Below are 27,261 nucleotides of genomic sequence, written 5' to 3' on the forward strand. Positions count from 1 at the left end.
TGCATGTGCAGACCTGTAACCTGAAGATGGCTGTTGTGTAGAGAGCTGTGCTGCTGTGGGTGTGGCAGATTCACCTGGAACAAGAATGTAACCGGAGCTGCGGGGGGCGGGAGCAGAAAGTAACACAAATCACAGCCACTTTCCTTCTTCCCCTTCAGAGAAGCAGATCTCTGTGCGAGTTGCATGTGAGAAAAAACTAAACTCTGCTGCAACAGATTCACTGGTTTCATGGATTTTCACACAGCACCTAAGAAAACCATGATGACCAATTTAGGATCGAAGAAGAGAGAGAATGCATCCAGAACGGAGAGATACACGGACGACTTGCCAAAGGTAGGACTTCACTTCACCTCAAGCAACACCCACGTCCAGGCTCTGATGACAGTAAAGCCTGAAATCACCGGCTCTGCAGACGACAGCAGCTCGACTGAATTCTGAGTTCCAGAGAAAAGCACTCCTCTCACTTCCAGTAACACCAGTTCAGTCGAGCGAGTCATGATTCAGTCTCTCCAGACAGACTGCTTTTTTTTTTTTTTTTTTTATGTTGGTTGAATCTTTTCACTTCCTCAATTCAACTTCCCTGCTGTTTGAAGTTTCCAGCAACGAGAGGAGATCTACAGAGACGTGACAGTGTGTTCCTGTAACAACGTGTGTGTGTGTGTGTGTGTGTGTCAGAGCTACACAAAGTGACCGTCCGGCTGGTTCCTCTTCACTGTTCCTCTGAAACAGAGATTGACACCAGCCGCTTGTTCCCTTTGTGAAACTGAGAAAACCTGTTTAATCCACACGCACGCCTGTAAAGAACAGACTGGAGATTCAAAAAAGGGTCACTTTACTTTATAACAGTTCTTTACAAACCCATATAGAAAAGTTTATATAATAATCATACAGGCATATTTGTGTTCTCCTGTCGGCCTCGTTCTGAGCTGCCTGCTGCTTTAACAACTGAATTTCCCTGGTGTTCGGATCAATAAAGTTTGATCTAATCCTGATATGTAAAGTGTGTTATGATTTAGTGCTACACAAATTAAAAAACTGTTTATTAAATGCAATAAAACTCATAACGAATAGATTCTTAACGCATATTCTGGGAGATATGATGCAAAATCATTCACATAAATTATATTTAGCTCAAAATAGGAATTTATCTCTCAAATAAAGGCAGCACATAACTCCTACCTTCTTCCCTAACTTCAGGAGTGATTTTAAGATATTGTACTTCTATTTGTCTACAAAAGTCTTGAGGGTCTTGATCCTCATTATATCACTGATCTCCTGATCCTGCTTCAGGTCACTGAGGTCATTTCGACCTTCCTGATCTCGCTTCTTGCCTCAGCCTGATTCTGTTTTATGATTCTGATGATATCTCTCTAATCCGAGCAGCACCTTGGCTCGACTCCTGTCCTTCTCAACGTGCTGTATCAATACGTCTGACTTGACTCGACCTGATGACACGTATTCCTCTCCCCGTGTTAACCCATCTGACCTGATCTTATTTGTGCTGCTGTGATTTCAGCTGAGCAACGAGATGCAGCTCAGCATCATGAACAAGGTGAAGAACGGAGAGCTGTCCATCGAGGACGCTCTGGACCAGGCCAGGAGGGACCGGGATCAGCTGCTCCAACAGCGGAGCCTGGACGAAGAGGTAAACACATGTTAATCAGAGCTGCCTAACCCTGACCCCTGACCCCTAACATTCTCATGACACCAGCAGAATGAGTTTCTGACCTGACTTGGGAATAGATTTCTATTGTTTCATCGGGAACTCTAGAGATGGAGCCTCGTCAGGGGGTTTACGGAGTGTTTGGATTTTCAGGGGAATCTCACATAGTTGTTGTTTAATATGATCGGGGGCCCTTTCTCAGCTCAGGGCCCCAGGCCATTCCTAGCTTTGCATAACTTGTTGCAACGCCCCTGTTTGTGATTTAAAAACCAAGAACAACATGTAAATTAGCTCCAGAGCTGTCGGTTGATGTGATATTTAACCTTTAACCTTTGGGGGGGGGGAACCAGCTGAGTGAGTTCCTGCTTTCAACCAACGTCCTTAATCGCTGTGTTGATTATCTTGATTTGTAAAATGAAGCAGGAGGAAACTGGACATTTACAAAATGACAAACCTGTTCCTCACGTGTCTTTTCTTCTGCTGCGTAAACACTGTGGAGTTAAATTAGCCGCTCGGCCGGTTTCAAAGCTTTTTTCGGAGATGGTTTGATTCCTGACGAGGTGTCATTACATGAAGGAATGGAGAAGGTGGAGTTTGACACAAAAAGCTGAGCGGGAAATAAATTAGAAGGTGTTTTCCCTTCAAGTGTATTCTTTTTTTTTTACATTTCTCTGGCAACAGGAACAGAAACCGTCACAGTACAACTTCAGTGTTCACAAGCACGGACGCTACAGGTGGCAGAAGAGGGTTCTCCAGGTGAGTCACACAAACACACAAACCAGGAAAGTGAAAAACTACAGACACACAAACAAAGTAGAACTTCACATACATCAACCATACCTTTTTTTACTACTGTATTATCCTGCCTATAGCATATTCATGTTTATATATATTTATCTTGCTCTTACTTCTTATATAATACAATACCTGTTAATACTGTACTATTCAATATATATTTCTTACTGTACATATCTTATTTATTTACATTCCACTTTAAATACGCACTTCTGGTTAGATGCTAAACTGTATTTCGTTGTATAAGTAGTTGTACTGTGCAATGGCAATAAAGTTGAATCTAATATCTGATCTAATAAAAGAAAGCCCCTACAGTCCTAATTACACACGATATCACTCCCCTAAATATTAATTATGAATTATTCATATTAGTTATTCTCAAAGGAAAAGAAAACAAACTCCTGGATCCAAACTTTCTGATCCAGATCTGCACCAAACTTGAATGTAACACACCACATCCTTCCACCAAGTTTCCTGGTAATCTGTCCAGTAGTTTTTGTGTAATCCTCACTAGCTCATGGCGGAGGTAATATCATTAACACTATAACTCTCATAAAGGTTGTATTTGTTGCCGTACCATTGTGTTACTGCACTATGTCTTAGCCAGGTGTACCTAATAAACTGAACACTGTGATCGTCCAGATTGACTTCAACACCAAGATGCTGTGCAGCATAGAGAAAGGAATCATCAAGAGACAACTTCCCTTCTCCATCGTGAAGAGCTGTGACGACGGCGTGGGCTCCAGGTTTTCTATTTCCTTCAGAGGACATCACGACTACGAGCTGGAGGCCACGTCCCTGGAGGACAAACACAAGGTCCGACTCAGTGAGAGGATTCCAAAGAGACTCAACGTGACTCTGAACAATTCATAGGAATGATGTTTTTCATTGGGACTGATGCTCTTCTCTTTGTGACCAGATGATGCAGCTGGTGAATCAGGTCATCTACAGGAACATATACAGTGACCACGAGGAGGGAGCTGCAGAAGCTCAGCAGCAGCCTCAGGCCTCTCGGAGCCTCCGGGACGGCGTCCTGCTGCTGCACAGAGGAGGTCTGGCGTCTCTGAGATGGGTGAAGTACGGACGGCATCTTAAAATTTGGTTGATGTCACGTTCTCTTTGTACCAAATGGGTCTGAAGTAGCCAATACTACAAAGTTCACGTTGCTCCTCCTTCCCTTGGTGGCAGGTATGAGGTCCAGCTTCACCCGGGGCAGCTCACACTCGTCCCCCTCAGGTGTCGAGGCCCGGCAGAGGGCGAGGTGGCGCCCGCCGTGTCCACCGTGATTCACCTGTCGGACGGGGACACCAGCGTGCGGAAGCCTCCCAGCCCGGACGCCTTCACCCTGATCACCCACAAGAACGAGTACAAGTGAGTCCATCAACCAATAATGAATCAGTCGAATTGAGTTTGTTAGGTCCAGATTCACAAATCAAGGTGCGACATCCTCTGTCCTAAACCCTGAGTAAGAGTGCTCACATAAGGTCACTGCAACCTTGACCTTTGACCTCCAAGCACCACAATAATGGCCATATGACCTTGCCTTTTACTACTATTATCATTCTCCTCTGTCCCACCCCCTCTGCTGGGTCGAGGGGGCAGACATCTGCAGCAACTGCAGAGTCATAGATGATCTCCTCTGGTCCCTCTTGTTCGAGTTGGGTTTAGATGTTTTTGATTCGTTGCAGATTCAAAGTGCCGGTGTCGGATGAGACCGGCGCTCGAGGAACCGTCCAGAAGGAGAGAGATGCTTGGGTCAGCGCCATCGACAGACTGTGTGTAGACTGGAAGAGGAGGTCCATGGGCGAACACACGTTTGTGGAAACAGCGATTCTACGAAACATCAGCATCGCAGAGGACGCAGAGGGAACAGAGGACCCAGAGGACCCAGAGGACCCAGAGGACCCAGAGGACCCAGAGGACGCAGATACAGATGTGCAGTCTGGGACTTGTCCTCCAGTTGATAAACCCACTGAAGATCTCACGTCCAGCAGCAGAGATCCATCATCAGATGTTCCTGAACCCTGCATCACTGGAAAAGCTGCTGCTCCATTCATTGGACCCGACACTTCCCCTCATGTCCCATCCCCGACCTCCCCCCGGGACGCTCCCCTATCTCCACCTGCCTCCCCTCAGCCCCCCCACACTCCCCTCTCACCCTGCCCCCCAGGCCAAGAGTCTCAGGGGCCAGATGTGAAGGCACCTTCACCCCTGAGCATCCCGGCCCCTCCACCTTTACCCTTCAGAATAAAGTTCCCTTTAAAGAAACATCGCACCAAGGCGTTCCACTGGGACCTGGTGGGCCCGGACAAGGTAACACCAAATACCACATTTAAATCTACCCAGTATCTCATGAGAATTAATCATATGTACATGCAGCGTTTTATTAATTCAGCAAACACAGAAAGGTCCTTGTGAAGTGGAATGGTCTCAGATCCGTTTGTTTCTCGACAGATTGCTAAATCCCTCTGGGTACGAGGAGCCACCGGGAGGATAGAAATCAACACGTCGCTCCTACGTGAGCAGTTTGCCGTCAAAGACGTGGGGGGGTTTGAGGCGGCCGAGCACAGTAACGCCCACCAGCACATCATGCTGAACCAGAAGATCGCACACAACTTCAGTGAGTACAGCTCAACAAGTGTTGCGTGGAAGTTGACTATCAATACTGTATGCATGCAGAAAAAGGTGGTTCTAAAAAGTGTGTGGAATGTAGTGACACCTAGTGGAGAAGTTGCATGTTGCAGCTGGATACCCCTCACCTCACCCTCTCCTTCCAAACATGTCAAAGAATCTGTCGTAGCTTCAGTTGTCATAAAAACTCAAAAGGTGTTTCGTTTGTCCAGTAAAGTATTTAAATATAATGTATTTGAATATAAAGTATTTAAATATAAACGGCCCCTTTTAGGGCAAATACATTTTTTTTAATATGAAATCCCTTTCACCTACATCTGACACACTGAACCTTCAAGTAAAATAAAGATGCTCTTTGCTTCAATGAATTTCACGACCACCAGAGGGCAGCAACACCTTGAAAGAGGAACCAGCTTCTCAGCAGAGACAGTAACAATATCAGGATTTCAAATTGTTATCAATAAGACTTAAATTATCCAATTAAAATGAAGCTGACTCTTTTTTTAAATAAAGGTTGAGCCTCTAAAGAGAAGCAGAGACATGGTTGTTCCTGAAACGTGCCTGCAGGGGGCAGTGTGTCCCCGGTCCAGGGTCATGTCCACCCATGCAGCGCAGAGCCATTGTGAAGTGGAACATGTTCTATTTCTTATCTAATGACTTTTCACTTTTGATTAACTTTCATGTGGCCCCCCCCCCCCACGGGTCCTCCAAGAGCCACAGACACAGTGATACACTGGTGGTGGGTCGGGCTGCTAAATGGAATCAGAGGGAATGTGCAGATTGGCAACATAATTAGAGTTCAAGCCTATATATGAAATATGGATAAGAGAGTTTGGGCTCCTCCTCCTTGACCTGGAGACTCGGGTCGAGTCGGGAGCAGGAGATGAGTGACGGCCGCCTCAGGGCCGAGCATCCTCCTGCTGTGAATGTTAGAAAAGAGGTTATGACATTTGAAGAGAGACGGAGGAGGTGCTTGGTGTATCTGTCTGTCCTGTTGTGGTCCTGACAACCAGAACATTTTATTTCATATTTAATATTCAATATTTATATCCACCAAGGTTTTCACCCCCTGGCCATTTGTTGGTTGGTGTGTTTGTTTGTGAACAAGATTACACACAAGCTACAGGATGGATTTACACTAAACTTGGTGGAAGGATGTTTAATGGGTCAGGGAGGATTCTGTTAAAATCTGGAGAGGATCCACATATGATTGTTGGCAGAGATATGCGCTCTAATGAGGGACAGATTAGTTTATTGGCCTTAAAAATCTGATTTCCATGAAACCCATATATATTTCTGTTCAGTGTTACTTAGTATTAGATAATGTTTTGACAGTAGAACCTGCTTTACTGTAGCTGTCAGAAACGTGCAGTGCAGTAAAACTTAGTATAAAGTCATCTAAATGAAAATACATATAATTTAATGGGAGCCATCAAATTGGATGTTTCATCTTCATCTGCAGTATAAGAAATATTTCCATCAAAAGCCTTCGTGCATAAAGAATAATTTGGGGATTAAAGTAGATGAATAAATGGATTCACATCACATGAGTGCATTTCAATTACACTTTTAATCAATCAGGGCATTTTCACTGTTTGGTAATAAACACAGAGCAGAGGAAACTTCAACCTGTTTACGACAACAACAACAAAACCACAGGAACTTTCCAGGTTTCTCATAAGAAAACATCAGCTGTTAATATGATTTGTGTCCCTCTCCTCCTCCTCTGTCTCTCTCTCTATTTACCTCTCACACACACTTACACAACCCCCCCCCCCACACACACACACACACACAGCTGCTGTGCTCTTGTTTGCATGTTTATCGCCTCAAACCTCCTAAACTCCTGCTGTTTATTCAGCTCATATCTGATTCTGTGCCGCACTCCTTCTCTTTTCTCTGATACACTGGGAGCCGGTGTGCATGCTCACGTTGTGTTGACACCGGCTCAGCAGTCAGTGCGACTCCACCTCCGTCAGATAATATCACACACACGCATCAACTACGTGATCAATAATTTACAAACACACTCACAGATGTTAATTGGCGTCAGGAATAAAAAAGCTGCCACTCGAACCTCCTCTTCACAGATTCTAAATAACCATGTTACACACTGAGACATGGAGTTGTGTTACTGTTGTGTTGACAAACACTGTAATGATCTCTCTGTGCTCATTTATAGAAATGTAAGCGTCTGCAGGAAGGAGACGTGAACTCATTCTCTGCTGTTTGATTGCAATCGGCTGAGAAATGCCCACAGAGCAGATGGGAGATACCAACACATTGGTTTGTGGGTGTGTGTCTGTGTTGTGATGGGATTCTCTGACGCACAATGGGATGTGAGGGATTCTTCTCTGCATGACAACACAACATTAAATCAGTTTTACGTCAGTGGTGGAGGAAGTGATCCAACATTTCACTTCACTACTAAAAGTACAGATAACTAGACACTAACTTTTCTACTTGAGTAAAGGTCAGTAGGTAATTGCTTTTAAATGTACCTAAAGTATTAAAAGTAAAAGTACTTTTTATTCTCTAATGGAAAGATGATAGTATTATGACTGAGTCTCTTCCCAATATATGTGAGGTGTTTATAGATAACTTTTAAAAACATAAACTTAACAATATGAACATGTAACACAATGTATTGCGCAAATGTCATGGAGTACAAAGTGGATTTTGTAGTATACAAAGACATTTGAGGATTAAAAGTGAAAAATACTTTAAATAAATCTAATGAAGTAAAGGAAAGAGGGAGTAATCACATCCTTTAACTGTATAAAAGTTCCAGAGATATTGGGTAAAAGTACTTCATAACAAGGGAACCCCCTGCATTGAGAATCCTACGAATGGAAGTATTATGTGTACATAATTTAATCAGTGTATAGGAAGTAGAATGTGACTGATCCAGGGACCTAATAACTGATGGATCAAAATATCAGAATGCTTTGAAGACTTCATTTTATAGACTAGATATAAAAATGGACGTGTTCGACCAATCACATGTCAGCCTCAGCCGTTAATCATGATCATGTTACTATAGCATCAAATAACTGATTAAAACTTAATATTAAAAAACGAGCACTTGAACAAACATGAGATGAGAAACGACCTGTGATGATTGGTCCATGTCCCGTCCTTTAACATGGAGGAGGCGGCTTATATGACCCACAGTTTACTACAGCAGCCACCCTGAGGCCATGAAGACACTTACAGGGAGCTGTCAGGTCGTCCATCTTTATTTACACTCTGTGCTTTACTGTGTGTTTTATAGTTTCTAAGTTTGGCTGCTCCAGAGGGTGATACAATAAATCTGAGGGGCTGAGAGAGTTTGTGAGATGATGAAGTAGAAACCAAGTTTTGCTTCAATATTTTAGACTTTTAACTTTAGTTGTTTAGATGAATTGTTAATTTAACCTCTTTTGGTCTCAAACTGTTATTAAATTAAAATATCTTCAACTTCTGTTTAGTGAAACAGCAAAGATCTCATAATATAAAAGTATTACCTTTATCTATAGACTTTTGAAAATCCAGATTACAAAATCCTTCAATGGAATTAAAACAAACATGAAAAATATAACGTAAAATATAAAAATCATTAGATTTGAAAGAGAATATTTATAGTTTTGGACGGGACCAAGCCAATTACAAGCTGAAACATAAACTGATAAACATGGTAACATTTTAATGTATAACCATAAAACATCTGTTTTAAAAATATATCTTAAAAAATAAAAGTAAAGATTGTTGTCTAATATAGATAATTGCAGCAGATGAAAAGAATCTGAAATGTGAGGATGAGATTTGTTGTGGTTTTGTAAATTAATTTGTGTTCAGCAGACGTGTTGGTGTAATGTGGTTATTTACCCTGAGAACCCCCCCCCCCGGTCTGTTTAATGACTGGAAATGTCGCACTCCTAATTAAAAGCACACCTGTGGCACGGTGCAGCCGGTGGGACTCACTCTTCATCTCTACACTCTTCATATCCATACTCTTCATCTCCACACTCTAATTCACTGCTCACTTTGTCTGAGAGACGGTCAAACAAAGGTGCTTGATTTGCACTCGTGTGTGTGTTTGTGTTTGTTTCTGTCGTCCAGATGCGACACCACAGACACACAACTCGTCAGAACTCTGCTCCACGTTCCCTCCGGTGTTTGACCTGGTGATTACCCTCATTACCTCCACCAGCCAGTGTGTGAACGTTGGTGCAGTTTGATTAAATTTAAGGGGACTGTTGGGCCTGGGTAGAAGTATCTGATCTGAGTGCTAATGTAGTTTGTTTGTAAGTAACATCATGCACAAAGTACTTCACAGATTACACCGAAACTTGCTCCGATGCAGGATTGGTCAGGAAAGAACCCATTAAACTCATTCAAACCTGACTTACTATAGCTTTCAGGTACATGTAGTGGAGTTACACTAAGTACAAAGTAGTATAAAGGAAAAGAAAATACAAATATCAAGAATTTAACAAACCAATCATGTACTTGGATGAATTATGTTAATTTGTAAACTAAAAACTATGAAACTGTGGCTCTAAATAAATGTACTGCAGTATAAATATTTCCCTCTTTAGTGAAGTGGAATGCAGAATAATAAAAGTAGATGAATAAATAGATTTACGTCTGTGCAATGTGGTGCAGATCCAAATTAAAATCGGGATTTAAATGTGGTCTCATATCAGGTTCGGCTAGAAACCTAAGACTACAGCCAAAGTGTTTGTGAGACAATGTGGATTCAGTATGAAATCAACAGGTCACCTGCATCTTAATGGTTTTAAAACTGTCTAAATTAATATTTTGTGCAGAATCTAAGGAAACTGCTTCGCCTGAGTGACAGTTTCAAATGTGACAGGAAAGGACTCAAGCTGTTTGATTTGGTTTAGTTCAGAACAATTGATTCTGCACTTTTAAATTCTTATTTGCATTAAAAGTTTTAAATGCAAATAATCTTGCAAACACGGAAATTAACAAAAAAGAGAACGTTGTGATTCTGAGGCTTCTAAAGCTAAAAGCAAAATATGTCAACCAATCCGATGCCAGCGGCTCTAAAGCCTGAAACATGCTTCTGCGTTTTCACGGGCCCGTAAGCGCAAGAGCCCTTCCGGGTCCCTTACGTGCTTATGTATCCCTCCTTACGTGCTGACGGGTGTCGACCCCCTTTTCTAAAATTTACGGCAAAGCTCCGCAAGCTCACTCAGCCCGCAAGGCTGTGATTGGTCTGCTCTACATCCCTTCTGGAGCTGCATTTCCGGTTTCATGCCCCATAATACCGGCAGAAATCACGGAAGATTTAGAAGAACGAATATGGACCAAATAGAAGAGCACTTGGCAGAAGATATCCGATAGTATGATCACTTGTATAACCTGTCACTGACTGGCGGATTTGTCCGCCAGAAAAAGGCTACGAGGAGCCGCAGTGGCTATGTAAATGAAAACAATCGACGAAGAAGAAAGAAGGCGTCTCTAAGGTCGTCTCGACAAAAAGCATTACTCCGCCTAGTGTTCTGGCGCGGAATTGCTTTGTAAGACGCGCAACGGTTGGGGAAGCATGAATGAAAACGAGTCTTGCGCCACAGCGGCGTGAAAAGACGCAGACGCAGTCGCAGAAGCATGTTTCAGGCTTAAGTGCTTCATGTTGTCTTTTACATACGTGTCTAAAACTCCTGATGAATCTTTCCCTCAGCTCCTGAATTATGCAGAGACATTTTCTATAAAACAAACAAAAAAAGAGAATCACGTAAGCTTTGACTTGATAGAATGCTAATTTGTGCATTTCCCCTCAGGCTCTCGGGGGGGGGGGGGGGTAATTAAGCAGAGGACCCTTTTGTCTTCTCAATGCTTTTTGAGTCATTTCATCGCTGGATAAAGAGACGATCTGTCGAGAGGAAACACTTTCATGTCCCGTTGAGTGTGTTGACTCTTTTCTTTTTTTTTATCTGATCCATTGTTCTTCCAGACATTTTCCTGAAAAGTTTCCCAGTGCAGCCGGGAGAGCTGAAGGACAAACTGTTCATCGTTAACGAGAAGGACGGAGGCCTGTCTGACGGGCACATCACGTCCCTGCGGAGGTACGACTAAACACACACACACACAAAACGCACAAAACACTGCTTTGTGTTGATTTCTCTATTGTGTCACAAGTGAACCTGGGGGGATGAACACAACAACCTCTTTTGCCTAAGTCTGTGGGAGGCTGCTGGGACAGATCCTCTGGAGACTGGCAGCTTCACAAGTCATCACTTGAGTGCACGGTTCAGTCAGGACCAGGTTAAACAGGGGGGGGGGGGGGGGGAAGCAGTTCTCACTGAGTTCTAATACCAAAGAGCAGATGCCAGAACCTTTTACCAGAGCAGCTCACTAATAAAAATTGTATATCTGGTTATTCGTGGCGATGGAAGCTGTGGACGAGCCCTCGGGAGTTAAACTCCGACAGCGTGTAAAACTGTCCTCCATGTGGTTGTACCTGCCGTTTGCTCAGTGGCCCTGGAAGCTGACCTCCTGGAAGGACCAGAGTGATCTAATGGACTGTGGAGGATTTTATTTATTCTATGAAAACATGATATATATTGTAATGTGCCTCAGGAACACAGCCTGGAAAGATCCACTCCCTACTGCTGCAGTATTAATGAGTACTGGTCCTCTGGTGGCTCATTCCCTGGGTCATGAAAAAGTGAATGCCTTTGGTTTGAGGTCAGGACGCATGGAAACGACAGGGGGGGGGGGGGGGGGCAGATTCAGATTCAGATTCAGTGGGAGTGAGTAAATGGCCGTTGCCCTCAGTGCTCACTGCTTTCCAGAAGCTGACGAGGGGCCATCAGCAGCACTTAGTCTTTTAATAACTGGTTTCCTCCAGGCCACAGGAAATCAATGTCATGGCTTCGGTCCAGGGCAGAGAGACATGTTCAGTGGTTTAAAACAGGAAGACACGTTAAACACGGAATCTCTGCTGTTCCTCCGCTGCACTCTGGGAATTTGTTTTGATCAGATTTGATTGACAGGGATCAGAACAAGCCAACAGCTGTCACCAGCTTCCAAATACCCACAACAACAAAGAGGGAGGAGACGAGCCCACGACCTTCGATAAGAAGCCGGTCGATGAAATGCATGTTCAAGGCCTGTGTGTGTGTTTGTTTTCCACGTTCAAGGTACGTTCCCACCGTGGACGACGTGGAGATGTACAAATCCCACAAGGGACCAGTGACGGAGCTGCACATCGTGGACCAGTACATGCTGGAGGTACAGTTCACCACATCCCAGTAGAGAGAATATTCTCATTGTTCTGACCTTAGCATTTAGCTTCTGCTGTTGCTAAATACATAATCATATAGATGCTAGCATGGCTGCCTGTGACATCACTACCAGTCACTGATCTGTCACCTCTCCTCTGCCGGGTCCTTCCTTTTTTTTAGGCTGATTTAAAAGATCTTTGTTAAAAACACGAAACAATAATTCAAAACCTGCAGAAACGCAAGAAAAACAAGATTTAAATCACTTTCAGGCTCGTTTGTGTGCAAAGTCTTGATTGTTCCTGAACAGTATCAGTCCTCAGGTCACTGGGACATCACATTCTTTGCCCCAGCATAAATCCAATAAGAGCCTTGTCTCTTTCAGCTCAACTTGTCTGCTCCTCATGAGAACGTGACGACTCTAAACTCAGCGACTGACGTGTGAGTGTTAGCTCGGCGTGGAATCTGTTAACCTCTCATTAGAAATTTAAACATGAGACAGGATGAGCAGAATCATTTTACAGCCAGGTTATTATAGGGTCTGTATAACTAACACTCCTCCCAGCATCCTCCCTTCACCTCCCATCAGCCACAGTGCCCTGTGGCCTCTGGTAGATGGTTCCTGTGCAGGAGCGAGACGGTTCTGACAACGTGGAGTGATTCATTAGAGGTCTACGAGGCAGCTCAGCCAATCGCTTCAAGGTGTCAGGCCTTAGGTTCCTCTGTTAGATCAGCCTGTCGACAGGCCGAGTCTCCCTGCAGCTTCAGATAATCCTGAATCCTCACATGGACAAGCTTTGTTGAGATGATTCTCATTTGTATTCACACAGCTTCTAACCCCCCCGTCTTTCATCCCTGTTGCAGATGTGCAACATCCCCTACCTGAGCAAACAGCTGGACCTGCTGCTGACTCTGAGAGAGCTCCCGACCAGCATGAGCGACCTGCAGCCCGTGAGTTCACTCCTCCACCTCCTCAAAACTTAAAGTCTGGTTTCTTTCCCTCGAGCTGAGGAAGTGTAAAAACCAAACACGTACATTTACTCCATAATGCAAACGCTAATGTTCAGAGGGACGTCAATGAAAAGAAGATCTATGGAACAAACTGGCGTTGATACACGAAAGCTTCTTCCTCCTCCAGTTTGGAGTTCCTGTCTGAAGTGGTGGGTGAAGTCGTTTCTTTTCTATTTGCCAGTTAAGTGTCCTGGAAGCAGAAAAGGTTTGAGAGCCACTCTCACACACCTCGTCTTTATTTGATGGAGACAAAATGAAATAGTGAATCCTAATCAAATCAAGTTCCATTTTTCGTTGGAAGGTGTAAAACATGAACAGTTATTATCCTCAATAAAAAAAAACACTCTCAAGGGAGGAATTTACCTTCATTCTGCAGAAGGTGGGGATTCTGTTAAAAAGACAGAAAATGTATAAAAGGAAAAGTGAAGAGGGAGGAAAATCACGCAAATTCAAAATGCACAATCTCAGTGTGAGTTTTGTAACCCCCCCCCCCCCACACACACACACACACACACAAAGCGCCAGATGTATTTAGCTTCATCATTACTCAGACTAATTGTTAACTCTCACAGGATTGTTGTTGTTTGGCTGTGTGGGGGGAGGGGGGGGGGGCCTCCCAGCTCCTCTGCCGCCATCTTTTTATTTTATATTCGATTCTCTCCGGCTCCGGTTTCTTTCAGCATCAGTGCTTCGGTCCTAATCTCTCGTCTGCTGTCGGAGAAACACCGGATAAGAGCGATGACGCCGGGATCCATTGACTCTGACTCCTCATTTCTCTTTGTCTCAGACTCACACACCAACATGTTGTGTGTCGGCAGAAGGACTCGACGAGAAAGATTAGCAGTTTCATTAAGTTTGAATTTGCTCACGGTGGTGTCTTCTAGGTTTATTTAAGAAAAGGATCAGATTTGTGTTTTTGTGGTTTTCTGTGATGAAAAGTGTGTTGCTCTCTAATGTCTAATCCACAGTTCAGAGTGTCACTGTCTCACTCTGTAAATTCAGTGTTGATGTCACTCATAAAGCAAATATAAAGCCTAAGGAAAGTAAATTATATTTGGAAAATTAATTTGACTAAATTCTTCCAACTGTGTGTTTTCACAGGACATAGTGTTTCTGCACTAGTTCACCAGACTATTGCTATTTTAATACATTTCCATTTTGATCCATTGACAATAAGACCATTGACATTTACAATCAAAACATTATAGACCTAGAAATCTATATTTATAGAATATGAATGTAGTGTAAGGAAGCGTTACAGTTCAACATCCTTTTTTAAAGTTTGGATTCAGGCTCCAACATTTAAAGGAGGATTTCGTCTCCTCCTGGCAGACATGGCTGGGGGGGGGGGATCTGTTTGTCCCCTCCAGCGTCCTTGCTGGTTCGACGTCTCACTGCCAGTGTGACAGACTCTCAGCTTGCACTCTGGACCTTCCTCCCTCTCTCCGTCTCTGCTGTCGGAACCCGTTTCCAAATATAAACAAGAGAGTCAGAGACACAGAGACCGGAGCCAGTGATGCAGGGGACAGGAAGAGAGGTGGACACGGAGATGCCCCCCCCCCCCCCCCCCCCCCCCCCCGAAGCCTCGGTGCAGAAAACTAAAGGTGGACACTTCAGCGGGTTTTGTTGATCGCACCTCCAATAACAGTGGAAGTTAAACAGAAAGTATGTGACGTAATTGTCTGGCTGTAGCTGCACGAGGGATTTTTATCAACATCTGCAGATTGAAATTAGTCAAACGTGAATAGAGAAAGAGAAATAGAGCGGCAGAGCGATTCTGACCTGAGGATCTGTTGGTGTCCATCTTCAAGATCCCCGATTTTAAACTGTAACCCAATGTGCAGAAAACTATTAGAGACGCTGCATGAAGTATTTAACCACGGGAATTTAATGTTTCTATACAAAATAATGTGCAAGGGGAAACCGCCGATAACAAAGTAAGCTTTAAAACAGAGGTACATGGGAAACAGTCCAGAGTTCAGCTTGGGATCAGGGAGTTTGGATCCAGTGTGATGGAGGAGCTGGCTGAGCGTGACCATGAACTGCAGAGAATGAAGGATTCTGGCAGGAGAATAAAAAGATGGTTTCAGGAAGCAGGCGAACAGGCTCAGGAACAAGTCAGGAATCAAACCAGGGTTTGGCCGAAGAACCAGGAGGTGAAACAACGTTCAGGCAGAGCAGTGCTGAAAAGAAACTTTGCATTTGTGTGCTCAGGTCCCATTTCTAGAGTTGTGTAGTTGTTGATTCGAGTTTGCTGCGTTTGTGTATGGAAACTAAACAACATGTATTGTGACACGGTGACGCCTCTCTCCAATATTCGATAATAAGGACGAGCAAATAAAAGAGATAAGTAATATATTAATGATTTAAAAGTGCACTTTGCAAGTCTGCATGAAAGTAGAGGCTACTACACAGCTGATTGTGAAATTATATCAATTAGTTTACATGTGATGACATAATTCTTCTGATTATTCGTTTGCCACGTGAACACACAATGAGGATGTGAATCAGGCGGGAGGAGAATGAACCAGAGGTCACGGCCAGCATCAGACAATAAAAAACACACATCAGGAAATAGCCATATCCCAAAACACCACAATTATTATGGGGAAATGAACCAAACATAGCCTTCTACATTTACCGAATGCGGCTTTAAACGGTATCTTACTGGTTTTACATGACAAAGGCCTGAGAGGATGAGGAGTAACTGGTTTGTTTTGGCTTCACAACATCCCAGTGATGAGTGACGCACACAATCGCTTCCCCCCGTTTCCCTTTTCCTTGGAAATCATCTGGTGTGAAACCATCTCAAACAAGGCCACGCCACCCCCCCCCCCCCCTCCTCACAACATGGGCGAGCGAGGTGTGTGTGTAGGTGTGTGTGTGTGAGGGAGAGAGAAACAAGTTAATTAGAGCACAAGTTAAAAGTTAACTAGTTTTAACATTCGACAGGAATATAAATAAAATAAAAAGGGTTTTGGGATGCACATAGGGTTATAGTTGAAGAATGAACACGGAGATAAAGTTTGGAAAATGTGTTTTTATCTCTCTCTTTTAATTAACTTTAAAATAACAACTGAGGTACTTTTGGGAACTTCCCCGGCACCAAAGCACATGTTGTAACACACGATCATCTTTCATATGAGCTACACTGGTTCGTCCTGATGGTGCAGATGGTCCAGACTGGTTATCTCTCTACTCTTCCTTGTTATTGGCTTCGTCCCAGTGGAGGTGATTCTTAAAACCAGAGCATATGGTGGGAGTGTAGCTGTTGGTTGGCGTGGAGCTCGTTTGGAATCGCTAACTCTTTGTCAAGGACACGATTCCCACAGCGTCGACTCCTTTTTTACCTCCAGCACGGCACTGGCAAAAACTCTGAAACCCACTTTGATTGCTATTCAGGTTTTCAATACGTCTCCTATCCATATTCAACAGGATCTGCTCCGAGCAGGGTGAGGAGGCAAACTGAGCGATATTCTGGGGGATATTTGTTCTTGACACAATTGCATACCAAATAATAATCCAGCCAAACAACACGGCCCTGATTATTCATGTTATGAGGTTAAATGAGGTGCTGGGACACGGCTGTTTACTCCTCTCATGGAAAATAATCAAAGCTGCAGTTATTATTTTCTTTACAGAGCTCCAAAAAAAAAAGCATCAGACTCACTTCACTTAAAATTTCATAGCGGCTTTGTTCACAACTGAATTTGAACTTGAGTCTCAGCTCCATGTTCGTGTGACACACCCGGTTCAGACCTGGTACCTTCATCCCTCCTGGGTGGAGAAATGAATAATGATAAACTTGATCTATGTAGCAGAGCCCCAAACAGAAAAAATGGAATGTTTAAATAAATAAAATCATATATAAACTAGACTGTGCTCGTACCTTTGCGGCGTCCTGGATTAGTTGAAGAGGAACGCCAGGGCTCATGTGGGTTTGGATCACAGAATGAAAATGACTTTGCTCTATGCCTCTGTGTTTTTGTCTTCCAGCTGATTAATCAGAAGATCCAGATGTGCATGCAGCTGTGCCACGGCAGGTCATTCGTGTCTGTGCTGGAGTACGTCCTCGCCATCGGCAATTACCTCAACAAGAACGCCGGGAAGGAAAAGGCCAAGGGATTCCGCCTCTCCTCCTTATCTAAAGTGAGACTCTGCCGCTGCTGCCTGACCTTTGATTGAGTTGCAGCGCCGGGGCTAATAAGACGACTCATTGATAAACACTGCAGGGCTTCTGGGCGTCTCCTTCCAACGTTCTGCCTCAGCCTTCCTGGTCAGATCGCCCAGGACTCACTCAGGTCTTTGCTCAGCGTCTGGCCACAAGTGGATGAATCTCTTCGAAGGGAACCATCATTCGCTGCAGTCACTCGCTCATTGTGGATCTTGACGTTGAGCCAAATAGTCAGAGTCTGTTTTCTGGTTTGAATTGAAAAGTTGGGAAATGGGGGAGGGGCCTCTGTCCAAAACTACAACCTACCATTTGACCAATCACAATCAGTCTCAGCTGTCAATCACGACATTTTACTCCGTTTCTATGACATAAAATATCAAATTAAAGTCAGACTTGTCAGAAACATCAACACGTGAACATACACCAGTTTATGAATGACTTATGACCAGGAATGACCTGATATGACAGACACCAGGTTTTAGTTTGTCTCATCCGAGACTCCCAACAAAGTGTTTTTAATAGTGTAACTACAATTAGAAGCAAAGTGGAGCTAAGGCTAACAATTAAGCATAATTATTGTTAGCATAAAGGCTTACTTATGGTTATCAATTAAGCGTTACTATGTCTGCAATAAAGCATCACTTTAGCTAACAATAACGTGTAAATATGGCTGGCTATAAATAGTAACTGTAGCTTGTAATAATCCCACAGACATGCTTCGGAGGCTGACAGGAGTATTTTTTTTAGTTGTGAGAGTATTTCCTTCGTTCCTCTGGATTCAGTTTGACCCGCCCCTCTCTCTCTACCAGAGGGTTGAAGGGGGCGGAGCTCTCGTCACTTGGCACCGGAGTGAAATGTCCTCTTCTCCGTCTCATGAAGCGTCTCGCGTCCCTCTGCGATGTTTCCAGGTCTAATTGAGAAGCGTAAACCGACGCTGCTTCAGACACACTCTCGTCAAATTGCAGGCTGACTGCTTCCATGAGGACTCTGTCGAGTTATCTCAGATATATATTTCGAGGGGGGGGGGTTCATCAATATTTGGTGCATGTCTTGTATACGTGGCCCTCAGAAGTTTCTCTGAGCATTAAATTGGAAAACAACATAACCCAGAAAAGGACTATGAGCGGCTATCAGAGGATTAGAGAGGCCCCTCTTGCATTTCAATTAAATGACTCCATCAGGTGCATTAGAGCAGTAAGTGTCTCTGCTTCTCTCTCGACTACAACTATGAGTTTTTATGAGAGAAGCTGAAACATGGAAATGGCTGTAAATGTGTTTTCCCCTGACCTTCTGTAAGGAAGCTGCACACGTAGATGTCATGTCATCTTTCCTCTTACGTCCTTGAGCTGTTTTTGAAATAGGCCGTTTCCTTTTTGTCACTCTGCATTCCCCCCCCCCCAGCTCTCTCAGCTCCGTGGGAGGGACAAGAGGTTCACCTTGCTCCATGCCCTTGTGGAGCAGATCATGTTGCATGAACCAGGACTCGCCACTTTTACCCAAGACTTGACGGAATTTGAAACTGTCCCTGGAGGTATTCACTAATCGAGAATTCCTCACAGCTAAAAACTAAAAATCTGCATGGTTCTCTTCAAATAAGGTTCTGTTTGGTGAAACTAAGTGTGTCCCACTCCCCCCCCCTTCTGTTTTGGATAGCGTCCATCAAAGGCCTGACCGCAGAGGTGGATGGTGAGTAGATCAAATTTTACTACTGTGCTTAAAGACGTAAATCTGACTCTCCTCATTTGTGCCGACGTTGAGTATTTGAGAGGAAGTGTGAGGCTAACATTTACTAGATATGTCTATAATTGTAGTTTCAGTATATATATATATATATATATATATATACTTTTGGGGGGAAACACCATAATCTTATTGTCGAGGGGCTGGACGGGCTCGATCCAATATCTTGTCTGTGTGATGACTCACAAACTGTTGCCACAAGCACAAATACAATAGTTCACTTTATCGCACAGGAGACAGCATCGGATCTAAAGCAACTTTTTGCTTCAGTGGTCAAATATGATGGATGGTCACCAAGGTGTGTGTGTGTGTGTGTGTGTGTGTCTGTGTGTGTTGCCTCAGTCCTGAAGAATGAACTGCAGAAAGTTGTCCAGTACAGAAAAACATCCAGGAAGAGAAATGCCGAAACTCATCACCCACAATTCTCCAAAGACCTGAAGGTGAGTTAGAGATCCCTAATGGTCAACAACCTTCTTCTGCTCGTCTCTCATTGGCTCGTCGCTGTTATTTTCTTTTTATTTACTTATTATTGTTACAAATGGCTAAGATTTGCAAATTCGACATGTAATGTTGGATTTTGTTCTTCAGTAAAAGTCGCGGAAACAGTCTAAGGACTCATTTACGCTGACTCTATGTTTGAAAAGAGATAAATCAGTTAAAAATGACGTAACCACCCACATGCTGCTACCTGTCATATATATGTTACCATGGTTGTTGAGCAAAACATCCACTAGAGGGCAGCACAGAGTTTCTGAAAACATGGGATCGGTGGAGAAAGAGGCTAAATCCCAAAAGTTCTGCCGTTGTAGAAATATCATCCGCGTGTGTTATGGCAGTGTTGATCGAACTATTGGCTACACTGCCCCCTGATGATTCACTGGGGTACTGCTACGTTTTCTCTGATCCTTCTGTATCTGTAAACTTTCAGAAGACGTGTACCAATACTGACGAACTGAACACAGAGGCTCTGTCCGTTTCCTTATACGTATCTAATGCTGAGCCTAAAAGAACCTTAAATTCCTGGATTCAAAATTGTATTAATTGATCAAACTACTTTCGAGACAATACTACAATGCTAGAGTACTCTAACATGAATCTGTGTCTATTCTTGACCTCTAACCTTGAAAAACAGTTTGATTTCAAGCCTCTAAACGTGGGTAAGGCCTTTACGAACGATTGACTCAGTGAACGTTTGAATGAATTAATGAACAAACTCAACTGGAGCTCCCTGTGCTTCTCTCTCTCGCCCCAGTCGGCCATTGAGACGTACGACTCGACTCTCGCCGCCCTGACCAAGACGTGTGAGGAGATGAAGAAACTCTACTCTGTCATCCTGGTAATCCCTGAGTTATTACAGCAATATCTCTTCTGTACAGCCCGACGGAGATGGATGGCCCTCCTGTCGAAATGGGCCCCTTTTTTTTGTCATCTCATCTCCCCGACGAACACGGGGAGGCTGCTCTACATATATCTCACAGGAAGTCACAGGAAGTCACCGAGGTTACTTCCTTTGCACCGGTCGTCCTTGAGGACCCAACGCATCTGATACAGAATCTAGAGACACGTCCACGAATCCACAGATTATTAAAAACCAGTAGCTGGACGAGAAGCCCCACTGGGTTGGTGATATCAGATATTTTCTATTTCTGATCGTTGGTTTTGAGGAGAAGTAATTTGTGTTTAGGGTTAATTATTGTTCTACCACAGGTTGTGGGCTTGGCCTGTTGGGATTCTGCTTCCAGCTTCTTTCTGAAACTTCATTAAAAGACGTTTATTCAAAGTTCGCAGACTCCAAACTGGCGCTGAAGCTTCCCAGTCACAAAATTGGACACTGAATGTCCAATTTTCAAGATATCAGTGAAATGAAACAATGCATTTCTTCATTTCAAAGTATTTGATCTGATGTTTTACTGGAATCTCTGAGACCAAACACGTCTTTAATGAGTTTTGTAGAAAGCTGAATTTCCCTCTAGGCATTTGGCTCCACATCAGATCAAGAGAGCTCCTCCGGTCGTCAGACTCAGCGGAGGCGCCGCCCCCTCCCTCTTCTAACACGGTGGATAAAGGAGAATGTTCTCTTTGCTCAGTAACCTGGTTACATGAGGTTTATAGAGCTCCAGCCTGTATTTGACATCTTAACAGGTGCTATGTCTCTTTTTATGGTGTCCCCACCAAAAACAATCAATACAGAAGTAGAGCCCGTTCTCTCACCTTTCCCATATCTCTGTGGGCAATCCATCATCATAGAGTGGATTTACCCCCCCCCCCCCACCCCCCTCCCGGATCCGAGCGCTGGGATATCAGAGCCAGGCTGCGAGCTTTAGGCCCGCTGAGGAATTGTGTAACACTCGGTTGACAATTAGGTTCCTGTGCAAAGCTTTCTCTGCAACTTGCACACGAGGAAGCAAACGTGGAAAATTGTGAAATGCGAGTTTAAAGACGAAAGCTGCGTTTTCTCACAATTAGCGAGTTTACGCTCCGTGGACAGTTTAACAGACTAATCTCTATTCACAGTTATCTGCACGTTGATAAAAACAGAAATCTTCCAAAAACTTGTCCCTCACCCACAGATTCTGCACATGTAGAATCTGTCTATAAATGGTCTGACCGTGAAAATTTTATTTCTGCTGTAAAGCTCTGATTAAATCTTTCAGTTCTCACACGTTCAGAATGAATTTTGCCACAATTTCACAGAAGCATGAAAGCGTGTATCCCACATACTGACGAGCAGAGCTTCCTTCCTTCCTCCAGATTCTTATTTCCTGTAGCTCAGCTTCTCATCGTTCTCTTGGTGAGAAAGCAAACAACCGTTTTCCCCCAAAATGTCAAACCTCTTTAAGTGAAACGTCCTCACAAGTTAAATTCTCAAAAGTCTTGATCTTAACATAAATCACTGCCTCCAGTATTAAGCATTAAAAGGTGCTGTGGTGCCCCTGGCCTTTGAAAGTTTAACAGTTTGACCTTTAACTCTCGTGTCCCCCTTCAGGCCAGGAGTTATATTTTTAATCACCAGGCAGCGCTGCCCATGAACCATCATCCCCCGCATGTTTAAATCACAGTTAACCCAAAAGAAGAGATATTAAATACATAGTTCGGGCGATATCTTTTCTCTCTTGTGAATAATAAAAGGTAGAAGTGTTACTTTTTTGAATTGCAGAATCCCTACTGGGCCGTTTCGGGTCCCGACACCAGGAGCCGTCCCTCAAAGTTTAGCCAAAGTCAAACCAGTGGCATCTGAAGAGGGACACAGTTCAATCTGTAGTCCCTGCATCTCTGGATATGACTGTGTTGGGACCCTGGTCTAATATTAGTCGGATGAAACTTCCTGATAATACAGTCAATTCCTTCAGGAGCATGGGGGGGGGGGGGGGGGGCACGTTGTGTCACAGCATGTCAAGGGCTGAATTCATAATGACGCCTTTGAACAACCAATATGCAAATTTATGAACATGGACGAGGCTCATGAAAGTTTTGGGGCCTGATTTCAGGGAGGAGGGGATTTTTATTTTTTACAGTTGTTCCTCTTGAGGCGTGAATTTAATAAAAAACATCCACAGCTCTAAAAAGAGAGAGAGAGACTTTTAATTTATATTTTATTTATTTCACATAATGTGACTCATCGTAATATCAACAGTGATGTCACGTGACCAGTTTCTGTTCATAACATTCCTTTAAGACGCCGCATGAGTCAGATGTGAGAACATCTGTTCTATTCCACCAGCAGATACTTTTACTTTGTTTTAACCTCCTCAATGTAGCTCAATTATCAGCATCTATCAAATAGAGTCTGACTGATATATTGTATATTAAATATTATTATTTTACTGATATTTTACAGTTTAAATTGTAAATCATTTTAAAGAAAACACAAATACAACAAAGTATAGAACTTGAATTGAGAAAATAAACATAAATATTCAATGCAAAATGTAAACAAGCATTTCTGCATAATTTATTCTGAAAAAGAAGACTGTTTCAGTGCATATCAACAAAGTGATAACACATAATACTGAAGCTGTAATATAACGTAGCTTTATATGAATGTATAGTATTTGTACTACACTTCCTAATATTATTGCAGCTGTCCTTTAGTTAGTCGAGTTGAATTTCTACTATCATCTGTATTAATAAACTTTACTCTGCTACAGCTTCACTAAACTGAGTTATAATAAATATAAACACTGTATTGTGTTAACATGTGATCGTGCGTGTCTGACATTGGTGTTTTGTGCGTCTCACACCAGCCTGAAGATAAAGAGTCTCAGACTCACAACAACCCGTGTTGTCTCCTCTTAGTTTATCTTAGTATCCTCATCATCCTCATTATCCTCCTCATCCTCCTCATCCTCCTCATCCTCATTATCCTCTTCATCCTCCTCATCCTCCTCATCCTCCTCATCCTCCTCATCCTCCCTCGTTAAAGAGGAAACACTTTGATTCCTCTATCAAGCGGCCCCTTGTTTTTTTTTTCTTCTTAAATTGCCGAGCGAGATCTGATATCAGATGTGAGAGTCTGATACGAGGAGGTGTTGATAATCAACTGTCACAATCCAAATAGACTCCTGACTCCTGTGTAGAGCTGTCGGTGTTAAACCTCGTCCCTCCTTCACCGAGCTGCAGCAGAGACGCCATGATTCACAGGAGCTTCACGTGTCACACCTCATTTTTAATTAATTAATCACTGCGTTCATTTATTGGGATTCAGTTTTTATTGTGTTCTGTATTTTTGGTGCATGGTAACTTGGTAAAAGACCCATAAAATATATAGTTTACTGCGTATTAGGGTTTGTATATCTACATAATAAGGAAATACATATTTAACATCTGTCAAATATAATGATTAATAAAATGATTGGTGAACTTTGAGTTGCACAGTCGGCAGCATGCAAGAAGCCTATTAGTTCACTTAGCCGCTGTGACCCTCTCTGGTAAAGTCTGACTGGAGGATTAGTGACATGTGGCTGCTGCTGACCCTGAACCCCCCCCCCCTCAGAGGCACATGGCACAAGCAGTGTGTGCACGTCCCAGGCAGGCGGGGGGGGGGGGGGCTGGTGGAGGTGCACGCAGCTGTTGATTGGATAATAAGGTTCAGAAGCTCAGAGGTGTCAGAAGGTGTAATTGCTGAAGTTTGTTTGTGATCTTTTTAATTTTCCGATGCTGTTTTTTCTCTTGTCCAGGTGAAGTTCGGGGAGCCGGCGGATCGAGACTCTCAGGAGCTCTTCGGCTTGGTCTGTCAATTCCTCCACGACTTCAAGAGGGCGCACGCCGAAGTCTCATGAGTCTGATCTGTGTGAAGTACTTATCTCTGACCACTGAGACCTCACGGCTTATCAAACAGTCAGAGTTCAAAAATACTAACAAAGCTACTTGATGTGGAGGAAAATGTTACTTTTTGTTGTACAAATACTTTGTACAACATACTACTAATACTACGAATTCCTTGTACAGTGTATAGTGATGCTAATGAGCTGAAATCATGGTAGTGAATATAAAAGTGATTTGTTTGATTCCCCTGTACCTCCATCTTTACTCTGAGACAAATCACAAGTGAAGGATTAGAACCCTCGGTTGTGAGACGCTCTGCCGGCAAAGGAACAAAGACAGGGATGACTTTAGAGGCCAAATGAGGCCGGTGTGTGTGTCTGTGTGTGTGTCTGTGTGTGTATCTGTGTGTGTGTGTGTGTGTGTGTGTGTGTGTGTGTCTGAAATCGTAATTGGCTCAACAAAAAAAAAACCCGTTTGAACTTCTAATTGTGTGGTGTTGGAATGAAGCACACCCCTGACTGAGCAGCAGACAATAAAATTGAGAAATTATTGATTTTAATTAAAACTTTACATCTGGAGAAACTGGTGCTTCATTAGCAGGTAAAACTTTTTCATGAAACTTCATGATTCCTTTTACATAATTGTATATAATTATTACTACAATGGTTATTGATGTTTTTATTATTAAATGACATTTTTTATGAAAACTGTAGCTTGTGTTGCTCTCTTCATTACTTTCAATAAAAGTGAGTCAACATTGGATGTTTAAACAAAGTTAACTCTAAAAGTCCTATTAAATCATACCGATTTACATTTTCCATTAGAGATAATGCACATTAATGAATCAATGAACATGCATAAGTCCACAATTAAGTTTAGACTTTTGAACGCAACTTTTCAAGAGCACCTGGAGGGAATTTCCTCAAATTTGGTTCAAACTTGGACTCAAAGATTAACGGATTATATCTCAGTGGTCAAAGGTCAAAGGTCACGATGACCTCAGTCGAGACAGATTATATGTAGAATGTAACTGCTCTGATTGGTGGAGGCAAACAACCACCATGGAATTTATATATTTACTCTTGATTCAAGTCACGTCTAATTCTCTGTCTCCTCATTTACAGTGTCTCTACTAATTTATCAGCTATTATTATTGTAATTAACATGTATGTGTTAACGACTGCTTCCAGCCCCTTCCTCCATAAACAGTTTGAGATTTTCATCACAGAATTATTAGGATCCACACACACGACATCAGGAGCTTGAACCCCCCCCCAGTAATTTCACATATAACTGCCTCCGATGGTTGAATCACTGTGATTTAAAATATCACATTATCTTGATTTTAGAGTGAAACCGTCTGTTCAGCTTCTCTGACTTTGTTTATGTCATATTTTCTTTGTGAATCTCTTAATCCTCATTTCCAATCAGCTGCTGACACGGTTGTTTCAGCTGCAGTGGATGTTTTTCACAGCAGACATTCAGAGAATCACCGGTGCATCAATGCTGGACAGTGTCTCCAGCAACTGAAATGGATTTATTATTATTATTTACATGACTAATAAAAGGACTGAGTCTGAGATCATAGACGGTGAATAAAGATGGCTCCTCTTGTCCAGAAGTGAAGCTAAGATATCCTGGATACTGGTGCTGCCATCGTCCACTGTTGACCTATACTTCAGTCAGCCACCAGGGGGCAATCCAGAGTATTTGGCCTCACTTTTGGGAGTTGTCACGTCGTCCATGACTCAGACAGAATATTGTCTCAGCTTCTCTTATTTTTACCAGCACCAAGCAAAGGGCCCATATTTCCATCCTTTCTTTGACTGCCAGTAAAATTCAGGATTGATTTTTAAGATTCTTTTAATAACTTTTAAAGTCTGGTGTGAGATGGTATAAACTGTCATCTAAGATCATACAATAAACACTTGCTTGTAGTTCCACAGTCAAAACCCCTTTTCCCTTAAAACACATCTTACAGGATTTTTACCGGTTTTAAAGGATGGGGTTTGTGTTTAATATTTAATTTTTGTTGTCTTTATTATTTTTGATCCGTCTTGTTATGTTCTGTGTTGTTTTAATCTCATGTAATTATATAAAGCACTTTGTAGCTTTGTGTTGTAGAAATAAAGTATTACTATCATCATTTATTTATTTAAAGAGTGACTGACTTGAACATACAAAATTTGGGAAACATTCATTTTCTCTCTGATCAGGAAGGAAACAGTCTTAGGGGCATTTTTCTGCCACTTTCTAAATCCACATCTCTCATTTAAAAGATTCAAATAATGAATAACTGTAATAGTGTTGATACAATGACCAGGTTAAAACCAGCCTGTGCCTTTGTGAAGCCTCTCATTATGTGCGACCAGGCTGCCGGAGTTGGTCAGTGTGTTGTACGCAGAGTACAGACGCTGCTTCTGACTACTAATTCATTTCCTGAGAGACTTGTTCTTTTTATCAAAACCCTGCCGTGGGTCTTCATTTATTTTTCCTTTCTTTTCCACTTGTCCTTTGCAGATGATAAAACGATCCCCTGTAGAAATTGTTTTTAAAAGGAAATCCACTCTGGGAGCTTTTATATCTTTTGTCAATATGTACATGTGATTTGTTTCTTATACGTCGATGGATTACTAAACGTTAGTGACGAGGGAAACTTGATTCCACTCTTTCTGCTCATTGAATGAAAGACTAGTCGTGACTGAGGTAAATTCAGTAAGAACATTATCCCTATTGTTACAAATGAGGAA

The 27,261-nt window shown here is 42.7% G+C and overlaps 1 protein-coding gene across 1 annotated transcript; it reads left to right on the top strand.

Annotated features, from left to right (window-relative positions):
* The first annotated feature begins 184 nt into the window (after positions 1–184).
* On the top strand, positions 185–25,195 carry LOC133956222 (uncharacterized). The gene is made up of 17 exons (XM_062391110.1): positions 185–333; positions 1,517–1,645; positions 2,345–2,419; positions 3,101–3,274; positions 3,378–3,535; positions 3,647–3,829; positions 4,147–4,771; positions 4,913–5,078; positions 11,052–11,163; positions 12,241–12,331; positions 13,186–13,272; positions 17,329–17,481; positions 18,908–19,037; positions 19,160–19,192; positions 19,589–19,686; positions 20,499–20,582; positions 24,424–25,195. The coding sequence occupies exons 1-17, from the start codon at positions 229–231 to the stop codon at positions 24,523–24,525; spliced, it is 2,505 nt and encodes an 834-aa protein (XP_062247094.1). The 5' UTR covers positions 185–228; the 3' UTR covers positions 24,526–25,195.
* The last annotated feature ends 2,066 nt before the right edge of the window (positions 25,196–27,261 follow it).

This window comes from Platichthys flesus, chromosome 7 (assembly GCF_949316205.1).
Source record: "Platichthys flesus chromosome 7, fPlaFle2.1, whole genome shotgun sequence".
Lineage (NCBI taxonomy): Eukaryota > Metazoa > Chordata > Actinopteri > Pleuronectiformes > Pleuronectidae > Platichthys > Platichthys flesus.

What these genes read in the sequence shown, in the direction of transcription:
- LOC133956222 (XM_062391110.1), top strand. Translation starts at nt 229, where the DNA reads ATGGATTTTCACACAGCACCTAAGAAAACCATGATGACCAATTTAGGA. An exon ending in AGCGGAGCCTGGACGAAGAG is followed by an intron (nt 1,646 to 2,344) that starts GTAAACACATGT and finishes CTCTGGCAACAG; the next exon opens with GAACAGAAACCGTCACAGTA. An exon ending in GGCAGAAGAGGGTTCTCCAG is followed by an intron (nt 2,420 to 3,100) that starts GTGAGTCACACA and finishes GTGATCGTCCAG; the next exon opens with ATTGACTTCAACACCAAGAT.